The 23092-nt window shown below is 41.2% G+C and overlaps 1 protein-coding gene across 2 annotated transcripts in view; it reads right to left on the reverse strand.

Moving 5' to 3' along the window:
• Window positions 1-4105: 4105 nt before the first annotated feature.
• LOC129514540 (lung adenoma susceptibility protein 2 homolog) overlaps window positions 4106-23092 on the reverse strand; it is a 58526-nt gene continuing 39539 nt past the window's right edge. The window contains exons 2-10 of one of the 2 annotated variants that reach the window (XM_055333201.1): window positions 16918-17025; window positions 15795-16028; window positions 15086-15292; window positions 12283-12513; window positions 11014-11167; window positions 9005-9114; window positions 8120-8233; window positions 6514-6660; window positions 4106-5709 (exon numbers count right to left, since the gene is read on the reverse strand). In XM_055333201.1, the coding sequence (XP_055189176.1) occupies window positions 5575-5709; window positions 6514-6660; window positions 8120-8233; window positions 9005-9114; window positions 11014-11167; window positions 12283-12513; window positions 15086-15292; window positions 15795-16028; window positions 16918-17001 (1416 nt within the window). In that variant the 5' untranslated portion in view covers window positions 17002-17025 and the 3' untranslated portion in view covers window positions 4106-5574. Of the gene's footprint in view, window positions 5710-6513; window positions 6661-8066; window positions 8234-9004; window positions 9115-11013; window positions 11168-12282; window positions 12514-15085; window positions 15293-15794; window positions 16029-16917; window positions 17026-23092 lie in introns of those variants that run through there. The other variant, XM_055333202.1, reaches the window with a different exon arrangement.

The following is a 23092-nucleotide window of genomic DNA, read 5'->3' on the forward strand; positions in this document are numbered from 1 at the left end:
AGGAGTTGACACGACTAGAGCACCTGACTGAGCTGCTGTTTGGATGAGCATGCTCAGTTTGCAGAAACCCATCAAGCTGTAAACTTATGAAGTTAAAAGTTAAAAACCTAAACGGGTGGCAGCTAAGAATATGAGCTGAAGTAAAGCGGCCGATTAGAAAAGTATCCCATCCGAAAGCAAATACTTTATGTGGAACATTCAAGACTTATGCTCATTGGAAGCTCAAGACTTTCTTTTTGCTCCAGCCCTTGATCAAATCAGGACATTTTTCTAAAAAACACTTAACTCTAACTTTTCCCTTTTGTGTATTCCTGCTTCTGTCTGTCCTATAGCTGTCTGTATGTTAAGAATTTTTTCCCTCACCTAGGCCAGGTGGGAGCTCTGTACTCTAAACCTATAAACCCAACTCCATGGCTCACTTTAAAGATAGAAGGTATATTTGAAAGGACAGTTCTTCTTGGCTAACAGGGATTTTTTCTTCTCAGCTTTTACCATCTATAACTCCTTATGAACAGAGAGAAATCATCTCTAAGGACAATATCATCTGAACAGTGCTAATACTCAATGATACTAATAATTGTCTATTTTCACTTAATTTATTCCTTAGTGTACTAACACCTATAGCACACTGCATTCTTAATACCAAAACAAAAACAATTTAAAACCCTGCCTCTTGGGGCTCCTCGGTGGCTCAGTTGGTTGCGCCTCTGCTTCCAACTCAGATAACTCTCTGGATCTCAGGGTCCTGGGATCAAGCCCCACATTGGTCTCCCTGCTGAGCAAGGAGTCTGCTCCTCCCTCTCCCCCTCCCCACTGCTCCTGCACACGCAAACACACTCTCTCTCAAATAAATAAATAGAATCCCTTTTAAAAAATAAATAGACAGAAAAGAAAGAAAGAAAGAAAGAAAGAAAGAAAGAAAGAAAAGAAGAGAAAGAAAGAAAAGAAAGAAAGAAAGAAAGAAAGAAAGAAAGAAAGAAAAGAGGAAGAAGGAAAGAAGGAAGGAAACCTTGCCTCCTGGCTGCTCAATTTCTTGAAAAGAGAGACAAAACAACGATGATTACTAATCCTTTCCAGATTTTTTCAGGTGATAATTTAAATGTTTTGAATCTTTTTATCGCCCTGATATCCAAAGTGGGCTTTGGATGTGTGCTAAGGGCATTGTCAGACATTGAGTGAGTCCAGGGCCCCTCACTACTACCAGTGTGGCACAACATCCCAGTTAGCCTGCACGTCACAGCTTGCTTCTTTTCATGGTGAGCTACTCTACCCTCTGAACCAAGGAAAAGTCTGAATGCATTAGGCTAAAATAATAGTGATAGATTTATTGCCAGCAGGATGAAATTGAGCATTACTGAGCCAAGATAAGAGATATGAAAGACACCTGTTGAGGCCGCGTAAGGTTTCTTGTTAAAATTTAATTTTAAAAAATCAAAACAGTCTTATCTGGATGTTTAAACTTCAAAGACTAGAATGAAGCCTCCAACCCTCCTTCCTCCCCCCCCCCAAAAAAAAAAAGTAGGGGAAAAGAAACTTTATAAGAGTCGTGAAAATCACCAAAGGAGCTGTATGTTGCCTTCTCTGGAAACATGAGAGCTAAGATAGACTCACCTCTCTAACTTGTTTCATATCTATTACCGTGGATTTCTTAACATAAGTGAACAAATAAACATTCTTTGGTTACTCATGATAAGGACTGAGTTCATTCAGGGAAGTGGTTGGGAAGGGAAGAGAAGCACATAATTGAGTAAGAAACACTTAAATTACCCATCTTGGGTCTCTTGCTTATCTTACCACAATGCTAACCACGTAGTAAAGGCACAGTTTCTTTTTTTTTTCTTTTTTTTTTTTTAATTTTATTTATTTATTTATTTATGATAGTCACAGAGAGAGAGCAAGAGAGAGAGAGGCAGAGACACAGGCAGAGGGAGAAGCAGGCTCCAAGCACCGGGAGCCTGATGTGGGATTTGATCCTGGGTCTCCAGGATCGCGCCCTGGGCCAAAGGCAGGCGCCAAACCGCTGCGCCACCCAGGGATCCCAAGGCACAGTTTCTTAAAATGAGTAAGAATGTCGCAAAAATGAGCACTATTTTATGATGCTACCTATGTGAGGTGCCTGAGACCAGACAAATTCATGGAGACAAAGTACCAGGACCTGGAGGAAGACAGGAATGGGGAGTTAGGGTTTAACGGGAACAGTGTACTGTTTTATTCATTTTTAAATGAATAAAAATTTTAAAATAAAATACAAGCAGTGAGAATTTGCTAGATAAGGATTGTGAGCTATGATCTCAGGCGGCTGTGGCCACCTCTTTATAAAAGCAGCTGGATCCTGGGCCTCTGGTGTGTGGGAGGCCCACAAAGGAGAAGTGCTGGCATGGTGGGGGGGGGCTGCCTCTCTGTAGATGGTAGCAGCCGCCTCTCCCACTTGAAGACGGTGCATTTTCTAGTATAGACTTGTTTCATGTGGAGTAATGTTGCAATCTGGGTAAAGTACCCTTCTCAGGACTTAGTGTCCATTTCTGCAAAGTAATGAGACTAAGTGACACATGGCCTCTACCAGCTATATGATTTCATAGTTCTAAGTTATCCTTTAACTTTTTCTCAAACAGTTCCAACATAAGTACAATGAAGAAAACACTGGTTAGCTAACACTGTTCTGTTCTGAACATTTAAGTGTCGTCTTCTTTTCAAAGGAACAGCGATCCAAAGATGAACATGCCCGTTTCATAAAGCTAATGTGAGTGTAGACTATGGAGGAGACACCACTTACAACTTCTAATTATAGCACAGAATCACTATGACTTTTTTTTGAAAGGGCTTTCTTTTTTAGTGTTTTAATTTCAGTACAGTTAACATACAGTGTTATATTAGTTTCAGGTGTACAGTGTAGTGATTCAAGAATTCCATAAGAACCCCACTGCTCATCACAAGTACACTCCTTAGTCCCCATCACTTACTTCCTTTTTAACACCATACCAAAAAAATAAATTCAAAATGGATTAAAGACCTAAATATAAGACCTGAAAAGACGATAAAAATCTTAGTGGAGAGCACAGGTAGTCCTGTCTCTGACATCATCTGTAGCAACATACAGTATTTCTAGACAGGTTTCCTGAGGCAAAGGAAATAAAAGCAAAAATATCAGGACTACCTCAAAATAAAAAGCTGCTGCACAGTGAAGTAAACAGTCAACAAAACTAAAAGTCAAGCAACTGAATGGGAGAGGGTATTTGCAAATGACACAATTGATAAAGGGTGAGTATCCAAAATATATAAAGATCTTTTTTAGTTTTTTAAGGCAATTATACTGCTGAGTCATTTTTGAATGTTGAAAAAATACACTCATTGGAAATCAAGTTATATAGTAACATTTAACTATTCTCCTTTTCCGTAATCAGTTGGGTGATAAAAAGCAGCCTGATTACTTCTCAACAGGGAAGGATGAGGCTATGAACCAAGACACATTTTATAACCAACCTCCGCTATTTAGAAGCAATAAGGAACATTCAGGATTGTTTACCTAACCTGTAGTTCCTCTCTTCAAATTAATTCATTCCATTCAGTTATTCAAAGCACTGTTTAAAGAGTTCTTTTATAAGATTTCTTAAAACAGTTAAGAACAATTCGCACCATTTCAAAAGAATCAACTGTGTCTGTATTATAAACTGTGTGTATAAAATGGTTCCTGTGGGTGCAGTTTTAAAGGAGGTTTTCAAATGTCTGGGTTTTGCTTGAATGATGCCAAATAATCAGTCTGATTGAGCAATTCACTCTTTAATCTGTGGATTTGGTAATTAATAAAGTTGATATACCAAAAAGCTTAAAGCACTTGAGTATAAGTGGACTAAGTGACCCTTGAGAATAAAATGGTATGAAAACTAGAAATCAGCATCCCAAAAAGGGATAAAGGACTAAAATTAGAGTAACAAAGTAGAACACATCCCGCCATAGAATAACATACCAACAGTATTCCAATTGAATTGTCTTCATTAGATTTTTATTTTTAAGATTTTTCTTTTTTAAATACATAGTAGATTGGATTCCTAAGTCATATTTCAAGGATGCACTTAGGGAAACCAATAATGCTTCAAATACATAAAACCACAAGAACAGATTTCATTGAAAATTACAATGGCAAAATAATATACAAAGATACATAAAATCTTTACTAAATAAAACCTGATACAGTACTTCCTAATATAAGAAAATGGATTATGAACTAGTTTATAGTACATAAAAAAGTTCCTAAAGTAAAACAAAAATTATAAACTCTGTCTACACACATTGCCCTTTACCTTTGATGACTATTTTCCCCTCTATCTGGACGTCCTCTTTCCATATACCTATTGCCTTGTGCTGTTCCCTACATCTTCTCAACGATGTTCCTCTTCCTGAATGGTGACCTATTCCCTATAAAGTCTCTTCAAAACAACATTGCCATCATAAAACTCCCATTGCTATCAAGTCTCATCTTGACCGGCTCTTCCAGAAAAGGTAATAAGGTAATACACAGTAGTTCCAAGTGATAACAGGCCTTCTGTTATCTGATTAGGTATATAAGGGAGATGGCTACTTCCTCATGTTAGAAGGGATCCAACTTGAGAATTTTATATAGGATTAACAGCCTATATAAATGGTCCTATAAAAACCAGAACTAACAGCAGTAACCAGGCACAATGAAGGGGTACCAGACGCTTGTTAAAATGAATTGTAAACAAAACCCAGCACAGAGTAGATCTGAACAAACTTTTCCACTAAGATAATGCCCCCAGCCCCTTGGAGACCACCAGCCCCTACCAGTTTTCAAGTGATGACAAGTGGTGTGTGTGCATCCACATAAAGAGCCAGCATTGCCGATGGACTAAGTAAACCACATGCTTCTCAAATACAGGGATGACTACTCCTCAAATGTAAATAGTTGCCGATGTGATTAACGAAATCCAATACATTCAAAGAAGGTACTGAATTCGTAATTAGTTTATCACTGAGTATTTTCTCAGCTAATACACAGTAAATATAAAACCAGTCAAATGAGGAGTCCTTGAAAATTCTGCCATTGTATAAAGTATCTCCATTCCAACAAAAGCGTCAGGAATCAGCAGCCAAAGGGTTCTATACTGAACTCTCCAGACGAGATTTGAGGTACGTGGGTTCCGGCGCCTTAGTAAGTACGTACATAGGCTGACTTTCTTTCACGGTGAAGAACGACAAAAATATATGCATAGTAATAAGATTTACTGATCTGCATAAAAGGAATGATTTTTCACTGAAAGTAATAAAATCTGAGGTAACAAAAGGAAAATAAATATATACAAATACACTAAAATCCATACAAAAACATATTGATTTATCGGGTCTCCTCCATAGATTTACTAATCGACACAGAATATATTGAAATGCTCCCTTAGCATGCACTGCCTGTAATCATCATCAGCTAATGAGCAGGCTCTTTTGTACCTGCTTTCCCACCTCTACTCTGTAAAGAGCTCCAGGTTCATTAGCAAAGTGATCCTTCTTTAAAAATAATAACAGATGAGGAAGGAAGAGTAAATGTGAACTCATCAGGCAAATCTAAGGCAGGTTGATTGCCTGGTCCTCCTTGAATTTGGGGATCTTCTTAAACTCGCTTTGCTTCTTGAAGAAAAGTTGGGCCAGGATATGGTCGGCTGTGGCCTGGAGATAATCATCCATGTCAAGGGTTTGCAACTGGCAGGGGAAACGCAAACAAGATGTATCAGCACCAAAGTCCTCAGATCCCTACAAAGATCCTACAGCCGTCAAGGCACTTGCCAGACAGCAGGGTACTTGGCTGTGTGACTTGACAGCCTTATGAATTCCTGTGAATGGTCACCTCCTATGCCTGCCTTCCCTCGAGCTCACCTTCTCATGCAATTGACCACTAGAGGTGCTGAGGCACCTGAAACTCTTTGGAAGGGCATCTATCCTACTGAAGGGTAGTTCTCTTTGATGAGGGAAGACCCTCCATCTTCCTGTGAGTGGGGACTAGTAACAAAAGGGCTTCTCCTAGCTCCATACCCAGCAGAGCAAACCTCGTTGCCTGCCAGGTAACTCGTCGTCCTACTCCACAGCCAGACACAGGCCGCTCTCTGCTTGTCTGACTGGCCGTCCAGGCGGCTGGGGCTGACTCTGTCCTTGTTCCCTGTCTCTCTCACTCTCCTTTCTCTCTTTCTCAGTCAGCCTCTCTCAATTGGTCCCTCTGGATCCGTCTCACTGTGTATTTCTGTCTGTCTCTGTGTCTACGTGTGTGTGTTTCCCAACTGGTTGGCAACTCAGGAGTCGGGAGAAAATGTGACCTATTAGATCCCTTTATAACCAAATGAGATTATTATTTGATTCTTCTCTTCACACATAGGTTCTGCTAGTTCATTCATGCATTCATTCAGCTCATGTTTACTAGGGCCTCCTGTGGTCCAGGCACGTTTGCTTCGCAGGATATTCTATACATCATGGGCACTCAGCAACCTCTACAACTGGCTTATATTCATTCACCTGGTCTCCAGTGCTGAAGGCAAGAAGGAAAAGCAAATCCTCATCACATGCGCTCCTAATGTAATGTTGGGTTCCGACGGGGAAAAATACCACATCTCCAATGTAAACGTTAAACTCCATGGTACCCTGAGTATTGATAATGCCCACCTAAAGGGGGGGGAGGGGAACAATGGTGAAGTTAAGCAAATAAAACCAAATATTTATTAAGGAGAAGTATTAATGAAGAACAGATGAATAAAAACATACAGTTATAAAAGGACTTTTTTAGTGAGGGGGTAAATAGCAGAAATAAGAGGCCATCTTTCATATAAAATCTCCTTCTGTGAGATAGCCCCACAGAAGTCAAAAGATACTCTAAGTAATAAACATTCCTCAAAATGCATTAGTGAGTTCAATACTGTGAAATATCTTGCAAAAAAAAACATCAATCACTATGTTCTAATTAAGGGTTATAAATTCTACAATTAGGCAGAAAGCCTACATTTTGGTGTTTTACTGTCCTCATGCCCTCCTTTCTACTTAGGAAAATTCAGCCTTCCAGGACTGCAGCATCCTAACAGTCTTCCTTAAAAGGCTCAGAGATGAAACGTGCACAAATGCACGCTCATGAACACACAAGCAAACCAAAAATAAAATCTGATCCTTGAAATATAATTTGTGAGAGATCATAATGCCCTTTTCCATTGTATTAAAGCCTTCACCTCTCAAAACATAAAACAAGACTTTTGCTATGTATGACATAACCAGCACAATTCAGTCTGGTTTGGCTCTTCCTGTTGGAAAGGTACAGACAAATACAAGCTAGACATCCATTTGACCTGTGTAGGCCATTGGAGAGTTCCCCAGGGAGTCCCGGGAAAGTCCAGAAGAACTATGGTCAAGTCACTACCATAATATGGCTTTTCTTCAGTTTGGCTTTTTTTATGGTAACCATATAACTGATCATCCAAACCAAGACTCTCTGAAGAATCACCAGTTTCATCAAGACCAGCGTACATCAGAAGGATCCTGCAGAAACGGGGATACGTGGCCTTCCTACCGCTGCCGCTCCACACTTACCCAGCCATCCCACTCACATTACTCTGAGAGGCAAAGGGCTACTTCATATTCCCCAAAGGGCAGCACAGTAAACCTTGCAATACCTAAACATGTGAAACTCTGAAACTGTAAAATGTTTCAAACCCTTCACTGTAAGTGATCACTTCTTTATCATTTCTGATGCGTTCTTAGCCTCTTCTCATGCTAACATCAAAGTGAGAAGCTATCTAGCATGGCCTGTCTTCTTTGGATCCTGTACCCCCAAAGCCATTAGCACCAAATCTTTAAATGTTACCAACATCTGAACCAAAACAAAAACCTCCTGTTTCCTTCTTTCTACATTAAAAAAGAACATTCAAGGGACACCTGGGTGGCTCTCTGGTTGAGCATCTGCCTTTGGCTCAGGGCATGATCCCGGGGTCCTGGGGTCTAGTCCCACATTGGGCTCACCACAGGGAGCCTGCGTCTCCCTCTGCCTGTGTCTCTGCCTCTCTCTGTGTCTCATAAATAAATAAATCCTTAAAACAATAAAAAGGAAAGTTCAAAAAGCTGTTCCTGGAGAAATTACCTTTGCGCATCCACTTATCACGTATCCCATTTCATTTGCATTAAAATGAAAATGTGGCTGTCGTAATCCATTGTTATAAATTCTGAGTGTACTCAAAGTGAGGGCATTTTGATGCTTGAAAAAGGGGGGAAAAAGTAAATCCAGTTATTCAGCAAACACTCGACTCAGCAACTTAACCATTTATATAATCCTAATTATAACTTTTCTGCAGCCCTCACTGAGAACATGTAATTTTTTATATCCCTTATTTTTATGATGTCTCTTTTTCCTTACAACAATCTTGTAGGGTTGGTACTATTATTCCCCCTCTTTTTTGCAGGGGATGAAATTGAAATGTAGACTGGCTGAGTAGTTTACTTAGGGTCGCACAGTGGTAGTAGCCCTAGGACTTGACTCAGGGAATTTGATGCCACCGTTGTACTCTTGCAATGCAGCCAGTTGAACATTTAAAAACAAATGAAAGAGAAGTCTCACAAGCATCCAGTCTTCTCATTAATGTAACTACCCATGCCAAGAAGTAAAGCTCCCACATCCACAGAGGCCTCAGTCAATAGTTTCCATTAATCAAGTAACATTTGACTAGATTTTTCCTTTTCCTTTTTTCCAAAAGAAGGCTGAATCCGATCTAAATCTCATATTTCATCCATCTTAATGATTGTTAATTTTTTTCCTCAGGGCTCCTGGTGGCTCAGCTAAGCATCCATATTTGGGTCAGGTCATGATCCTGGGGTCCTGGGATGGAGCCCCGAGGTGGGCCCCCTGCTGAGTGGGGAGTCTGCTTCCCCCTCTCCCTCTGCCCCTCCCTGCCCCCCCCACCTCCTCTCATGCTCTCTCTTGAGCACTCTGTCTCAATATAAATATTTACAAATTTTTTTTCTCAATTACCTGATTCAGGAATTCACTAAAAATTTTTTCAAGGTTGCTTAGTTCACTTGCATTTTTCCAATATTGTGCCAGTTGTATTACTCCTCCTGGAAATTGATATTCTTTTGAACCTGAGAGAAAGTTTAAAAAAAAACAAGATAAAATACTTCAAAATGGTAGTACAAAAGGAGAACCAAATGTAGTCCCACTAAGGTACATAAGCTCTTCTGTAGTTACAGGAAACGTGTGTAGGAACCACTGCCACCACATCCTATGTGCCCCTAAGACACTGACCTGAGATGGTCAGATCAGTGTCCTACCTTCCAAGCTCTCCTGCAATTTCTAACATAGAGTGACTCTTTCAGACAGACCTGAGAGTCCTCCTACAGGCCAATCTGTACCTCACCCTCAAGCCAGTCCACTAAGTCCCATCAGTCCTACCTCTTAAATTCTCCTGCTTCATAATAATTCTCTCCCTCTCAAAACTGCCACGTTGCAGGCCACCACCACCATCCCTCACTTGAGGGACACTTCAGGAGCCCCTAACTCATCTCCTTGCCTCTCATCTGTCCTCTTCCAATCCACAATTCAGCTAGATTAGCCATCACTTCAAAAAACTAACACTAACACGAAAAGATACCTGCACCCCCATATTCACCACAACATTATTTACAACGGCCAAGATATGGAAACAACCTGAGCGTCCATCAGTGGATGAATGGATAAAGAGAACGTGGCATATACATAGAGTGGAATATTATCTAGCCAGAAGAAAGAATGAGGTCTTGCCATTTGGGACAACACGGATGAACCTTAAGGCATTATGCTAATGGAAATAAGTCAGAGAAAGTCAAATACCATATGATCTCACTTATTTGTGGAATCTATGAACAAAAAACAAGCTCATAGATACAGACAACAGATTGGTGACTGCCAGAGAGAGAGTAAGGTAGCTGCAGGGTGGGTGAAAGGAGTCAAAAGGTACAAACTTCTAGTTATAAGATAGGTAAGTCATGGGGATGTACTTCATATGGCCGTTATAGTTAATAATACTGTATTGCATAGTTGAAAGTTGCTAAGATCTTAAAAGTTCTCATTACAAGAAAAAAAATTATGTAACTATGTGTGGCGATAGACATTAACTAGACTGTAGTGGATCATTTCACAATAATAATGGATCATTATGTTGAACGCCTAAAATTAATGTTTTCTTGTCAATTAACTTCAAAATAAAATAATTTTTAAAAATAAATACAAAACCTAATTTAAAATTTCAAACTTGGGCAGCTCAGCGGTTTAGCGCCACCTTCAGCCCAGGCCCTGATCCTGGAGACCCGGGATTGAGTCCACATTGGGCTCCCTGCATGGAGCCTGCTTCTACTTCTGCTGTGTCTCTCCCTCTCCCTCTGTGTGTGTGTGTTTCTCATGAATAAATAAATAAAATCTTTAAAAAAGTTTTTCAAACTTAATTTAAAATCGATTTAAAATCCCTTAATTGCTCTTCCCATCAAAGTAAAGTATAAATTCATTAGCACAGCTTCCAATACCTGCATTCCTAGACACTTCTCTCTCATCAGCCTTCTTTCCCAAGGCACCTCTAGCCCCAACGCACACCCGTCACCCTTTGAAATCCTCTGCAACATTCTCTTTTGCTTCTCTTCCTTTCCTCTCATTTCCTACTATGTAGAGAAATGTATTTTTTCAAACTCCTCCTGATTGTGACCCGCTATTAAAAAAAAAAAAAAAAAAAAAAGAGGGCAGCCCCGGTGGCTCAGCAGTTTAGTGCCTGCCTTCAGCCCAGGGTGTGATCCTGGGAACCTGGGATCAAGTCCCACATCGGGCTCCCTGCATGGAGCCTGCTTCTCCCTCTGCCTGCATCTCTGCCTCTCTCTGTGTCTCTCATGAATAAATAAATAAAATTTTTAAAAATCAAAAATTAAAAAAAAAGCTTACATCCCAATCCAATACACCTATATAATCATATATATAAACACTTAACTAAAAAGGTTTCATAGAATAACATACTATACCTTTAAGGTCATAAAAATATCTCCACACAAGACTGTCTGGCGACTGTACATAACTGGGATTTATAACCAGTTCTGCCAAGTTGGGAGGAAGGTTGACCCCCTGATCCTCTTGTTGCTTCTGGAACGTTCTAATGAAATTAATTCCACCTTCAGGCTGAAACACAGAAGAAATTGTATAATGTAGGAGCAGCCCCGGTGGCTCAGTGGTTTAGCGCCACCTACAGCCCAGGGCATGATCCTGGAGACCCTGGATTGAGTCCCATGTTGGGCTCCCTGCATGGGGCCTGCTTCTCCCTCTACCTGTGCCTCTGGCTCTCTCTCTCCTCTCTGTGTATTCTCATGAATAAATAAATAAAATATTTTTAAAAACATTGTATAAAGTATTTGTGAGACATTCTGCAAATTTTCATAATAGAAGGGTAGGTGGCTGAGGACAGGATAGCGTTGAACCAGTGTGCTTTTCAGTGGCCTAGTCAAAGGGCTGACTGACCTCAATCAGCCTAAGCCTTGTGATATTTATGACAATCCTCCAAGTTCTCAGTGCATTTTGGCTTTAAATGTGTTGATATTTTATAATCATCATAACTCCTACAAAAGGATACACTGGTTCTCATATTTACCAATATTCTCCTAATGACTCATTTTTTTCCTCTTCTCCCTTTAACATTAATTAGACCAGGATCTGCTGCAACATAAATCTCACCCTCCCCCCCCCCAAATAAATTTCTAAATTTATCACAGAACCCCTTCCAGTTGCCACACACGGGCCATCACCAATTCTTCTGATCCCCCATTTGTATTGTCAGCATCCGTATCTGGCCCTCTCCGTCGCGCCCGGCCCTATGAGCAGTCAGTCCCTCCATGATAACAGAAGTATTTAGAGAACAAGAGTAGCTTTCCTTCAGGAAAACAATGAGCTTCTCTACATTAGATTAGGAAAACAGAATTACATCATCTGTAGCAACCTTCTCCCTGAATGAGCTTAAGGCTTTTCAGAGACATAAATTATAGTAATTGTTATTAACTCTATCAAAACTTTTTGACCAATTCACTATAGTTTCCTGTGGAAATCCTTCATAAAGGAAAGTAAAAGCTAAGTCAATTTCAACAAGTTTTATATCTTTAGCAGGAATACAGGTTATGTTCTTGAGTTCATTACCCAACTCTTACCCTACTAATTGCTACCCTAGAAACAAATACTCATGCTTTCTTTGTGCCTATGTAATGCACACCCTCAAGGAGGGATTTGTTTTCAGCAGTGGTACAGACCTTAAGTGACCTGGAAGCAATGTCTTCAGGTACAGAAAAAAATACATCATCAACGTCCAGGGTCTGAAGTTCATCATGTGTGGAAAAGAAGAGCAAGAAAAAGCAGTCTTCATTTCCCACATTCTTTATCCAGTGTAGAGTATTTTTAGGGAAGAAGATCACTTGGCCGGCTGTTACATTGTACGTGGTAACTTCACCACCATTAGCCACCACCCCAATCCATGCTGTGCCCTGAAACATAAACAGAAAACATATTTTACACCACTTTAGAGTAATGTTTCTCAAACTTTTTTCACTACCTCTCTTATAAGGTACCATTTTAGTCTTTTTTTTTTTTCACTAGTCACCACCCTATGAAATTTTAACACTACAGATGTGGGGATCTTGGATGGCTCAGCAGTTTAAGTGTCTGCTTTCCCCCTGGGGCGTGATCCCGGAGTCCTGGGATTGAGTCCCCCATCGGGCTCCCTGCATGGAGCCTGCTTCTCCCTCTGCTTGTGTCTCTGCCTCTCTCTCTCTCTCTCTCATGAATAAATAAATTAAACATTTTTTAAAAAATAAGTCTTTGTTGTGTCTACACAGGCATGTACAACTCAGTTCCAGATGGGTATTAAAGATCCAGGGAAGGGCAGCCCTGGTGGCTTAGTGGTTTAGCGCCCACCTTCAGCCCAGGGCCTGATCCTGGAGTCCCAGGATCGAGTCTCACATTGGGCTCCCTGAGTGGAGCCTGCTTCTCCCTCTGCTGCGCCTCTCTCTCTCTTTCTGTGTGTGTCTCTCATGAATAAATAAATAAAATCTAAAAAAAAAAAAAAAAAAGATAAAAAGATCCAGGGGAAAGGTAAACTTCTAAAGAGCTCTCTCCAAGTCCACAGGCAGAGAACAGCAATAAAGTGTGTATCTATTCATCTCAAGGGACCAACTACTCCAAATGCCCAGCAGAGACAGCACAGTAGCCAGCGGGGTAGGCACTGCAGGGCCATGCACACTGGCCACCCCAGATGCCCACTCCTCTTGAGGCCACTCCTTCCAAGGCTTTCCTGAAGACACTCAGAAACAAAGTGCCCTCCATGGGTGAATATGCAGGAAAGGGGCTTCCTTCACATTCTATTGGCTGGTTCCTTACCATGTGAGTGAGAGATCCTACAATTTTCCTGGGATCTAAACAATATTCTAGCCCACATGTATTTCCTTTACAGTTGAATTTTTTATATTTTTATAATTAAGATATAATTGACTCACATTATATTAGTTTCAGGTGTACAACATAGAGATTTGATCCTTGTACATATCATGAAATGATCACCACCAGTCTAGTTTTAACATCCACTTGCCTCATTAGAATTTTGTCTTATGACGGGAACTTTTAAGATCTACTCTCTTAGCAATTTTCAAATTTATAATACAGTATTATTAACTAAAGTCACCATGCTGTATATTACATTGCATGATATATTCATTTTGGAATATGAGTTTGGAACTGGAAGTTGTAACTTTTGACCAACTTCTAGCCCACACTTAGAAGTTCAGATTATAAACTGGACATCCAGAACAGCTCCCCAGACTGAGCTGGATTCCTGGCCTTTTATCTACTGGAACACACTCCAGACTAATTTCCCAACCTTGGGGTCTGTTTTTAAGGGTCCCCTTCTACTTACCTGCCTTTCTTTCCTCCTACTACCCTGCCACTACTCAGCCAGAGCCATGGGAACTAACCTTTTAGAGACTGTCTTTTTTTTTCCCCAAAAAAGATTTATTTATTTATTTATTTTAGGAGATGGGGAGGGGCCCAGGAAGAGGGACAGAGAATCTCAAGCAGACACTGAGCGTGGAGTCTGACACAGGCCTCAATCTCACAACCCCGACATCATGATGTCATCTGAAACCAAGAGTCAGAGACTTAAATGACTGTGCCACCCAGATGCCCTGAGACTATCCTCTTTTACATATTTTATATATGTGGTAAAAGACAAAATGTCAGAAAACATCGACTTTGTCCCAGTCCAGCCAACAACTACAGTTTACCTTTAGAAAAGTGAATCTTTCTGAGCCTCCATTCTCTCCTAAGAATAAGAAGTGTTTGGTCTCAGATAGATGAAACTCTAATCTCTCTTCCTATCGAAAATTCTAAAACTGAATGAATTGCTTAAAAAAAAGGAGTTTTAGTAACACAACAGAAATATGTCACATGACACTGGCTGATCTCTTAACAAGGTCACGGGGGCAAGACCAAACTCTGGAAGTGCCATGAGCGCTTAGTCACTGCTCCTCCCCCAGTATGTGGAATACAGAAGGTAACAACAAATACTTTTTAGAATTAATGAATTATTTGAAATTCAAGTGGAAAATGCTCATATCACCCCAGCTCTCTTTCACGTGACTCCCAGAAATTCTAAAAAGTCTGAACCATAAAATGGCATCCAATTGCCCTGATCTTAGGGACTCCACAGGCTGAACACCAACAAATTGCTTTTTTTCCTTAGAAGAAAGCTGCCATTTCTTTGATCACTGGATCAGAGCTACGAGTTTCAGCTTTGGCTCAAAGGATGGAACATTAATCTTATTTTAACAATAGCGAGTGAAAAATGATTTCATACTGAAGAAAGAAGTTCAAAGTGATGCCAAGATTAATTACAACAAACAGGTTACTGCTTCAGGGCACTGCTAACTAATCTAATTGAACACACCGCCAAAACCTGGGTGTTGCCTGTCACTTATTTGAGTAGGTTTTGCAACAACTAAAATAATAGCTGGAGGACACACAGCATAAACACTGAGGCGCAGAACACAGGCCAACTGGTTATACCTGTACAAGGTAGCCATGCTCATTAGCATTGAAGTGCCAGTGAGGGGCCCGGAGGCCATTGCTTTTTATTCTCAGGGTCCCCAGAGTCATCTGTGATCTCTGACTGTTCAAGCTGCTGCCAAAGGCCTCTTCTTCAACGCTGAGATACTCTTTGACGTCATTCCTGTACCGGGCCCACTGGATTGCACCACCGGGGAATTCAAACACCTGAAAAGTCACAGGCAAGCGACCGTCAACATATGCAAGCCACCTGAAGGACATGAGGCCACTGGGGCCTGCAGAGTAAGTGGGAGGCAAGACAGAAAAGGCTGTGGTGAGGAGTGAAGACTAGCATCCCAGAAGAGGAAGGATGGGTCTGCGAGACTCCAGGAATGACAGTAGTAGTAGCCCCTGGGCTTTCAGTCCAGCCCATGACAGACGTGAAAGAAACACCTGTCCTGACAAGAGAATAGAGAGCTTTGCATTTGTCTATCCACAGTCCTCCCCTTTAACTGGACACAGAGCTGGCTATGAGAGACAATCTCTGCCTGGGGCCAACAGGAATCCAGCCCTTCCTTCTCCCGATGGCTCACCTCCCTTCCTCTAGATGGCCAACAGTTGGCTCCTTGTCATGAGGAGAGAACAAAGCTTAGTACACACGCAATGGAAACTTTGTTTTGAAATCACTGTTACAATAGATGATTCTTTTTCCTAAATGTGTGATTCATACCTTGGATTTAGGCAAATGATTAAGAAACTGGAATTTTGGATCAACAGCCTTTTGCACTAGGGGAACCGTTGTTTGCAGAGGCCCAGCTTGGAGTTCTAGATGGACTTGTGAATGTGGCTGAGAGTTCTGAAGATAAACCAAGGAAAGTATCAGCACTCCTACTGCTGTGGTGACGGTGCACGCCAAGAGACACACCAGGAAAATGCGCATCAGTGACCACTGCCTCTTCTTCTCCTAAGAGAAATTATGAAGCCATTATTTTCTATTCTTGATGCGTTAAAAATATGGCCTCCTTTCTCAATTTGGCTTATATTTTCTTTTACTTAAAAAATGCATTTGTCGAATAAATATACTCAGTAAGATAATACATGTGTAAATATGAGTATAAATAAATACAAACATACACACAAACATATCCCATACACTTCGCTGACACCCAAATAAATAAGGAAAAAAATGAACCTATGAAACGCTGAAGCACAGAATAAATTACTAGAAAATGATGTAGCCAGTTCAGGTTGATTATAAAATGCATTCCAGTGCAGCTAATTAGTCCCTATTTACCAACTTCTTCGCCTGAAAATTAAAGAAGTTATAAAGACTATATTCTAAAAACTTCTTAGTTCCAGAATGTACATAAGCACTTACATGTATAAGTAATAAGCACGGGGAAAGTAACGTAACTAGCGTGACAGGTCCACGTATTTTTTTGTTACTATTTCTTGGTTTCACATTACAAATACATGAGCTAAGAGTTTATGAGACAGAAAGCAAATCAAGAAATGCTCAGAGCGGGGATCCCTGGGTGGCGCAGCAGTTTGGCGCCTGCCTTTGGCCCAGGGCGCGATCCCGGAGACCCGGGATCGAATCCCACGTCGGGCTCCCAGTGCATGGAGCCTGCTTCTCCCTCTGCCTGTGTCTCTGCCTCTCTCTCTCTCTCTCTCTGTATGACTATCATAAGTAAATAAAAAAAATAAAAAAATAAAAAGAAATGCTCAGAGCAGGAGATGCTACCTTTCTAAAGAGAATCACCTATGGAAAGCTGGTCTAAAAGGGCTCCTTCCCTGAGCTCTGCATAAAGGGTTAGGGGGAGCTCATCTCAAGGAGTAAACCTCCACCTTACCATTCTGTAGGTGGTGTTCATCTTCCCCATAGATGAAGCATTCTGGGCAGAATCTTCTTGCATTTCAAATGCTGAGTTGTCCATTTGCAAAAAGAAGCAATCAATTCACTGAAAATGAAAAAGGGGGAAAGCGTAGCTTTAGCTGATGAGGAGATCCCTGAGAAGTGAAGAATGATAACCCCTAAGTAACGGAGTACTTATATAGAGCTGAAAGTTAAGGAAACAAAATAAGGAAGCTACAACCTTGGTTTAAAAAAAAAAAAAAAAAAAACCAAACAAACAAAAAAACCCCTAGAAAGAATTGCCAAATTAGAGACCAATAAAACACTTCCGTTGGTCCTCAACTCTTTGCCAACTGATGACGAATACACAGATAATAACAACTGATACTGATTTCCTTCTCCACTGTATGCCAGGCAGGGTACTAATCACATATATATGTGACTGATTGCTTACAGCAATCCTATCACGTACTCTGAGTCTTGCCATTTTGTGGATAAGGAAACCGAGACGGAGGTACAGTAGCTGCCCAGCTGATATTAGCATCAGAGCAAAGTGCTGCCTATCAGAAGATTTTTCATGACACTGGTTCTCTGCAGAGTTTCATGGTGGGTGCTTAGTCTATTTTCACCCAAATCTATTTTCACCCAAATCGGTCCTGCCGCTAAACAATGGACTGATTTTCCGTGTGCTTTCTTGAACAATTATGTTCCCTGAAATTTAAATCTTCATTCAAAATTCCCTTGCATCATATTTCTTGGTGACAAATGGTGGCCTGAGTCATCTAAAAACCATTCCTATAATCCATAAAGCAGTCATCCATCCTTCTCTGCTTTCTATCTTCTTATCTGTCTTCCTTCAGTGAACATAGGTGAATGCAAACTATACTCCAGACTGTCTGCTACTCCTGTGCAATCTCATGAGGCCTCTGAATAGCTTCTAGTAGGAGAAATGGAAGGAAACCACTATCAAAGACTGTGCCGTGTAATGACACAAGCTTGCATGATGCCCTGTGAGGACAGAGAAGACAGGGATTGCGTCGGAGATGAGACTTCTCTGGAATCATTTTTTTGAGCTGAGTCTTTGAGTCCCAACACGGCTTCAGGAGGTAGGCACGGTTAGTCAGTTGCGTTCTATTTCCCATCTCTGGCTTGTCTATAAGCAGTTCCGGAACATAATGATAGAGATGTACACCCTATCTGGGTTGGGCAGCTCAGGTGCCAACAAAGATGCAGGTTATCACTATGCTGACACTGTGGCCTTCCTATCATATTTCATCAAGTCTAAGATGCAGCAGTGCGTCACACCAGTGTAGCCTTTCTCACAAAGACCTGGAATTTCAATGAATGTTACTGATTTTGAGGTCATAAAATATTTGAATTGTTTATCTGTGGGGCCAGTAAAGTGACATCATCTTGTTATCAGGGTACCATAAAATACGATGTTTTTCCTGTTTGATTTTCCCTGTGCATTTGTTAACTGGAATGAATTCCACACCTTAACATTTCTGAAAATGGGACATGTTTTATAATGAAGGGTCTCTAAGACCGAATGAAAGCATGCTATTTTTCCTTGGTCTTATCAGCTAATGGTACTATATGAATCTCCAACGCAAGTTTTACACAATTTTGTATTTTGCCATTTTTCTTTCTCAGAAGTACGAAAATATAATCCTCTGTCACCAGCATTATCTGGGAGCTACATTTAGCATTTATTTAAATGGCAAGACAAGCAAATCATCATCCAGCCTATATAAAAACTCACTTCAGCACTAAATCAAAGCATGCTGCAGCCAGATGAGGTCCTTTCGATCTTTGTGGATAAGAAAACAGAGGGCGGGCCCTGGGTGGTGCAGACTCTGGGTTTTGACTCAGGTTGTGATCTCAGAGTTATAATCTCAGGGTCATGGGATCAAGCCTTGCGTCAGGCTCCACATGGAGTCGGCTTGGGATTCTCTCCCCCTCTCCCTATGCCCTTCCTGCTCATGCTTGCACTCTCTCTAAAATAAATAAATACATCAAGAAAGAAGAAAGGAAAGAAAGAAAGAAAAGAAAGAAAAGAAGGAAGGAAGGAAGGAAGGAAGGAAGGAAGGAAGGAAGGAAGGAAGGAAGGAGAAAGAAAGAGAAAAGAAGAAAAGAAAAAAGAAAGAAAGAAAGAAAGAAAAGGCCCAAAGAGGCTAAGTATTTTTCCCAAAGTAACACAGTAAGTCACTGGCAGAGCCAAACAAATGTCCAGCTCTTTCACTTTCTGCCAGAGATTTTCCCATTTCCATTTGCTGCCAGAAAACCTCATGTCTCTGATGTACGTGTAAATAGTTCAAGGTGAATTGAAGCAAAAACAGCTAAAAGGAATATTATCAAAATAATTTTAAGACATATGAATGTAACTGAGGTGCAGCCCAAAGGCTGCTCAGTAGGGGGTAGCTAGCCATTCCCATCACCCTCAGGAGTCCAGTAGTTTCTACTAGACCAGAAATGCTTGGCAGGCTGGGAAGGAAGTAGGTGGGGCTGCTCACTGAACCAGAGTCTACAAGCAGTAGCCAAATCACCAAGTCAGTGCCAGGCACATATAGAGAGTAGAACACTGGTAACCCCATTTTTCAAACACCCCATTTTCGTAACACACCTAATCACACATGTAACCACCTTTTTTAAGAGTTTATTTATTTATTTGTGAGAGAGCGAGGTAGAGACACAGGCAGAGGGAGAAGCAGGGAGCCCGACATGGGACTCGATCCTGGGTCTCCAGGGTCACACCCTGGGCTGAAGGCAGACGCTCAACCCCTGAGCCACCCAGGGGCCCCTAATTATCTCTTTTAAACAAGAGCCATACTACTTCTACTTTGCGGCCAGAGACAAACCTGGGTTAATGCCACAAAATTGGGAAGAACAATTAACAAATGCATGCCAAACACTTTGGTTTGGATGTCAGAATGTTCAAGCTACTGCACCTCCAAACAGAAACACCTGAAAATATTCCCTAAAGTTCACTTACACTGTCAAATGGAATAACTGCGCAATTGAAACATAATTAGGAGATACGAACATTTGTTATTCACCAGTGGCCCCAAAATATTCAACCACCACAGGGCACAGCACTGAGTAGTCAGAACAGAAGTAGCTAGTTGGCGTGGCCGCTAGATGAACGCGAACTAGATGAACATCAGTCCTGCCCAGAGTACAACCAGGGCACCATTTTAGAGTCAAGTGGTTAAGGTGCAAATTCTGGAGCCAGACCACAGAGGTTTGAACCCTAACTCTGCACTTATTAGCTGTGTGACTGGGGGCAAGCTATCCACCCTCCCTGGGCTTCAAGTTCTTTAATTATACGATGGGACTAACGCAGTTGCCTTCATAGAAGCCTGACAGGATTGAACTAGTTAACATATATAAAGCATGTAGCTGTGCAGACCAGGTAGCCCAGCAGTTTACCGCCAACTTCCACCCCGGGCGTGATCCTGGGGTTCCGGGTTCGAGTCCCACATCGGGCTTCCCTGCAGGGAGCCTGCTTCTCCCTCTGCCTGTGTGTCTCTCTCTCTCTCTCTGGGTCTCTCATGAATAAATACATAAAAAAATCAAATAAATAAATAAGGCATTTAGCATAGTGCCTGTACACAGTAAATGCCCAATTAATGTTTGCCTGGCTCCTTTTTACTTGTTTATTATTGTTACTGTTATTTATTTAATTAATTAATTAATTAATTTATTTATTTATTTATTTATTTATTTTGTGTGTATATATATATGTTTTTATCGGAGTTCGATTTGCCAACATACAGTACAACACCCACTGTTCATCCCATCAAGTCTCCCCCTCTGGCTCCTTTTTAATAAATGCAAGTAGACTTGCTATAATATCTACATATTGTTTTTAGCTTTTTAAAAAAATTTAAATTCAATTAGCCAACATACATTATATCATTAGTTTCAGACATAATACCTTTATTTTAATACAGTATAAGGACCCTTGAGTTCATGAACCCTCTATGACCTTCCACAATAATTCAAAGTACTACATCCTTATCTGTTACCTTTTTTTTTTAAAGATTTTATTTATTTATTCATGAGAGTCACACAGAAGAGAGAGAGAGAGGCAGAGAGACACAGGCCAAGGGAACAGCAGGCCCCATGCAGGGAGCCCAATATGGGACTCGATCCCAGGACCCCAGCATCACACCCTGGGCTGAAGGCGGTGCTAAACCACTGAGCCACCCAGGAATCCCCTAATCTTTCTCTTTTAATCCCTTCATCTTCTAATCTACCTTCCCACATTTGATATTATTATTATTTTTAATATTATTTAAACCATGGTCGCTTTAATCCCCAAAATACAAAGTGCTGGGAAGAGAGTGGGAATCTTTAATATCTATCAGTAACCATCAGATATCTGACAAAAATCTGGTTTTTTTTAAAGATTTTATTCATCCATTCATGAGAGACACACACAGAGAGAGAGGCAGAGACACAGGCAGAGGGAGAAGCAGGCTCCATGCAGGGAGCTTGATGTGGGACTCGACCCTGGGACCCCAGGATCACGCCCTGAGCTGAAGGCAGATGCTAAATCGCTGAGCCACCCAGGGATCCCCCAAAATCTATTTTTTTTATGGAAGAAATAGAAATCATCATTAGAATACCACAGTAATAATTGCTGCAGGCAAGATCCCTCAAAAGTACTAAAATTATGGGTCAAAAACGCTGAAAACAGCATGTATATTCTTAAAAGGTCACTCTCAAACATTTGATAATTACACAAAGGTCAAGGGGGGGTTCCAAGTGCAGGATCCTGGAAAGTGCCATCCTAGCCAAGTGAATAGAGTCAGCATCACGTGTGACACATCCTGACATCACGCGACCTCTGCTATGCTGTACGGAGGGCAGATGACCTGTCTGTCTCTGGAGCCTTCCAACAAGGCAGGACTCTCAGTCTAATCATGACAAAACATGAAATAAACCCAGACTGAGTAACACTTTCAAAAGTGGCAAGGTCATAAAAGGCAATGAAAAGACAAGAACTGTCACAAATTACAAGAGACTAAGGAAATAAGACAACTAAAGGGACTGGATCCTGGAACAGAAAAATGACACTATGGGGAGAAACAAGTGAAATCTGAATAAGATCTGTAGTTTAGTTACTTGTATTGCGCCAGATTTTGAAAATTGTTCTATGGTTATATAGACGTTAATATAAGAAGAAGCTGGGAGAAAGCCACCCGGAGTATCTGCAACTCCAAGGTCTAAAGTCTATGATTACCTTAAAATAAAAAGTAAAAAAGAAGAGCAAAAAGGAAGGAAGGAAGAAAAGAGGGAGGGTGAGCAGAAGAGGGGAAAGAAGGAGGAGGAGGGAAGAAGGAAGAGAGAGGGAAAGAAGGAAAATCCTGAAAAATAACTGATGGGGGAACAGGGCTAGCTGAGGGAAAAGCACAGCTGATATCCCACAGACGACCCTGTCCCCCCCAGGGTGGGATAGGTGCGACTTTCTTCAGGAAGTTTCCAATTGTCTTAATGTTGGGGCCTAGAGGGAAAAGCAATCTTTACCTTGACAACAGCAAGGCCTCCAGTATCTTGTAGGTCCTCCTTAGCATATGAAAATCCTTTTGAAATCTTCCTTTTCCTCTTTGCCTCCTGCCTCCCCCCCATCTCTCATGAATAAATAAATCTTAAAAAAAAAATATTCCTTTTGCTCACCTCCCTCAACTCCTGGGTATATAGCCATCCCACCCCCACCCCCCACCCGGACCCTGGGACAGCAGCTCTTCCTGCCCACAGGTCCTGTCCCCCTGCTTTAATAAAACCACCATTTTGCACCAAAGCCATCTCTAGGACTTCTTGGTCGTCGGCTCCAGACCTCACCTATATTCCAAAACTTCATCAATAACCATTACCCCCTTCTGGGGCACATGAATAATTTCTATGTCCCAACATCCTTAACAGCTAGATGCGGCCACATAACTGAGTTATAGTCAATGACCTACGAGCAGAAGTGCTCTGTGCCATTTCCGAGCTAAGACTTAAAAAAAAAAGAGGGTGAGCCCCCACCTTGCCCCTCTGCCTTTCACAGCCAGATGCAGAGATGCCCCGTGAGATGGCACAGCCACCAGACAAAAGGAGTCTAAGTCCCCAGTTCACTGTGTAGACACAACCAGCTGCCAACCAAGAACTCCCATTTTAAACTCCTG

This window comes from Nyctereutes procyonoides, unplaced genomic scaffold (assembly GCF_905146905.1).
Source record: "Nyctereutes procyonoides isolate TBG_1078 unplaced genomic scaffold, NYPRO_anot_genome, whole genome shotgun sequence".
In the NCBI taxonomy this organism is placed as follows: domain Eukaryota; kingdom Metazoa; phylum Chordata; class Mammalia; order Carnivora; family Canidae; genus Nyctereutes; species Nyctereutes procyonoides.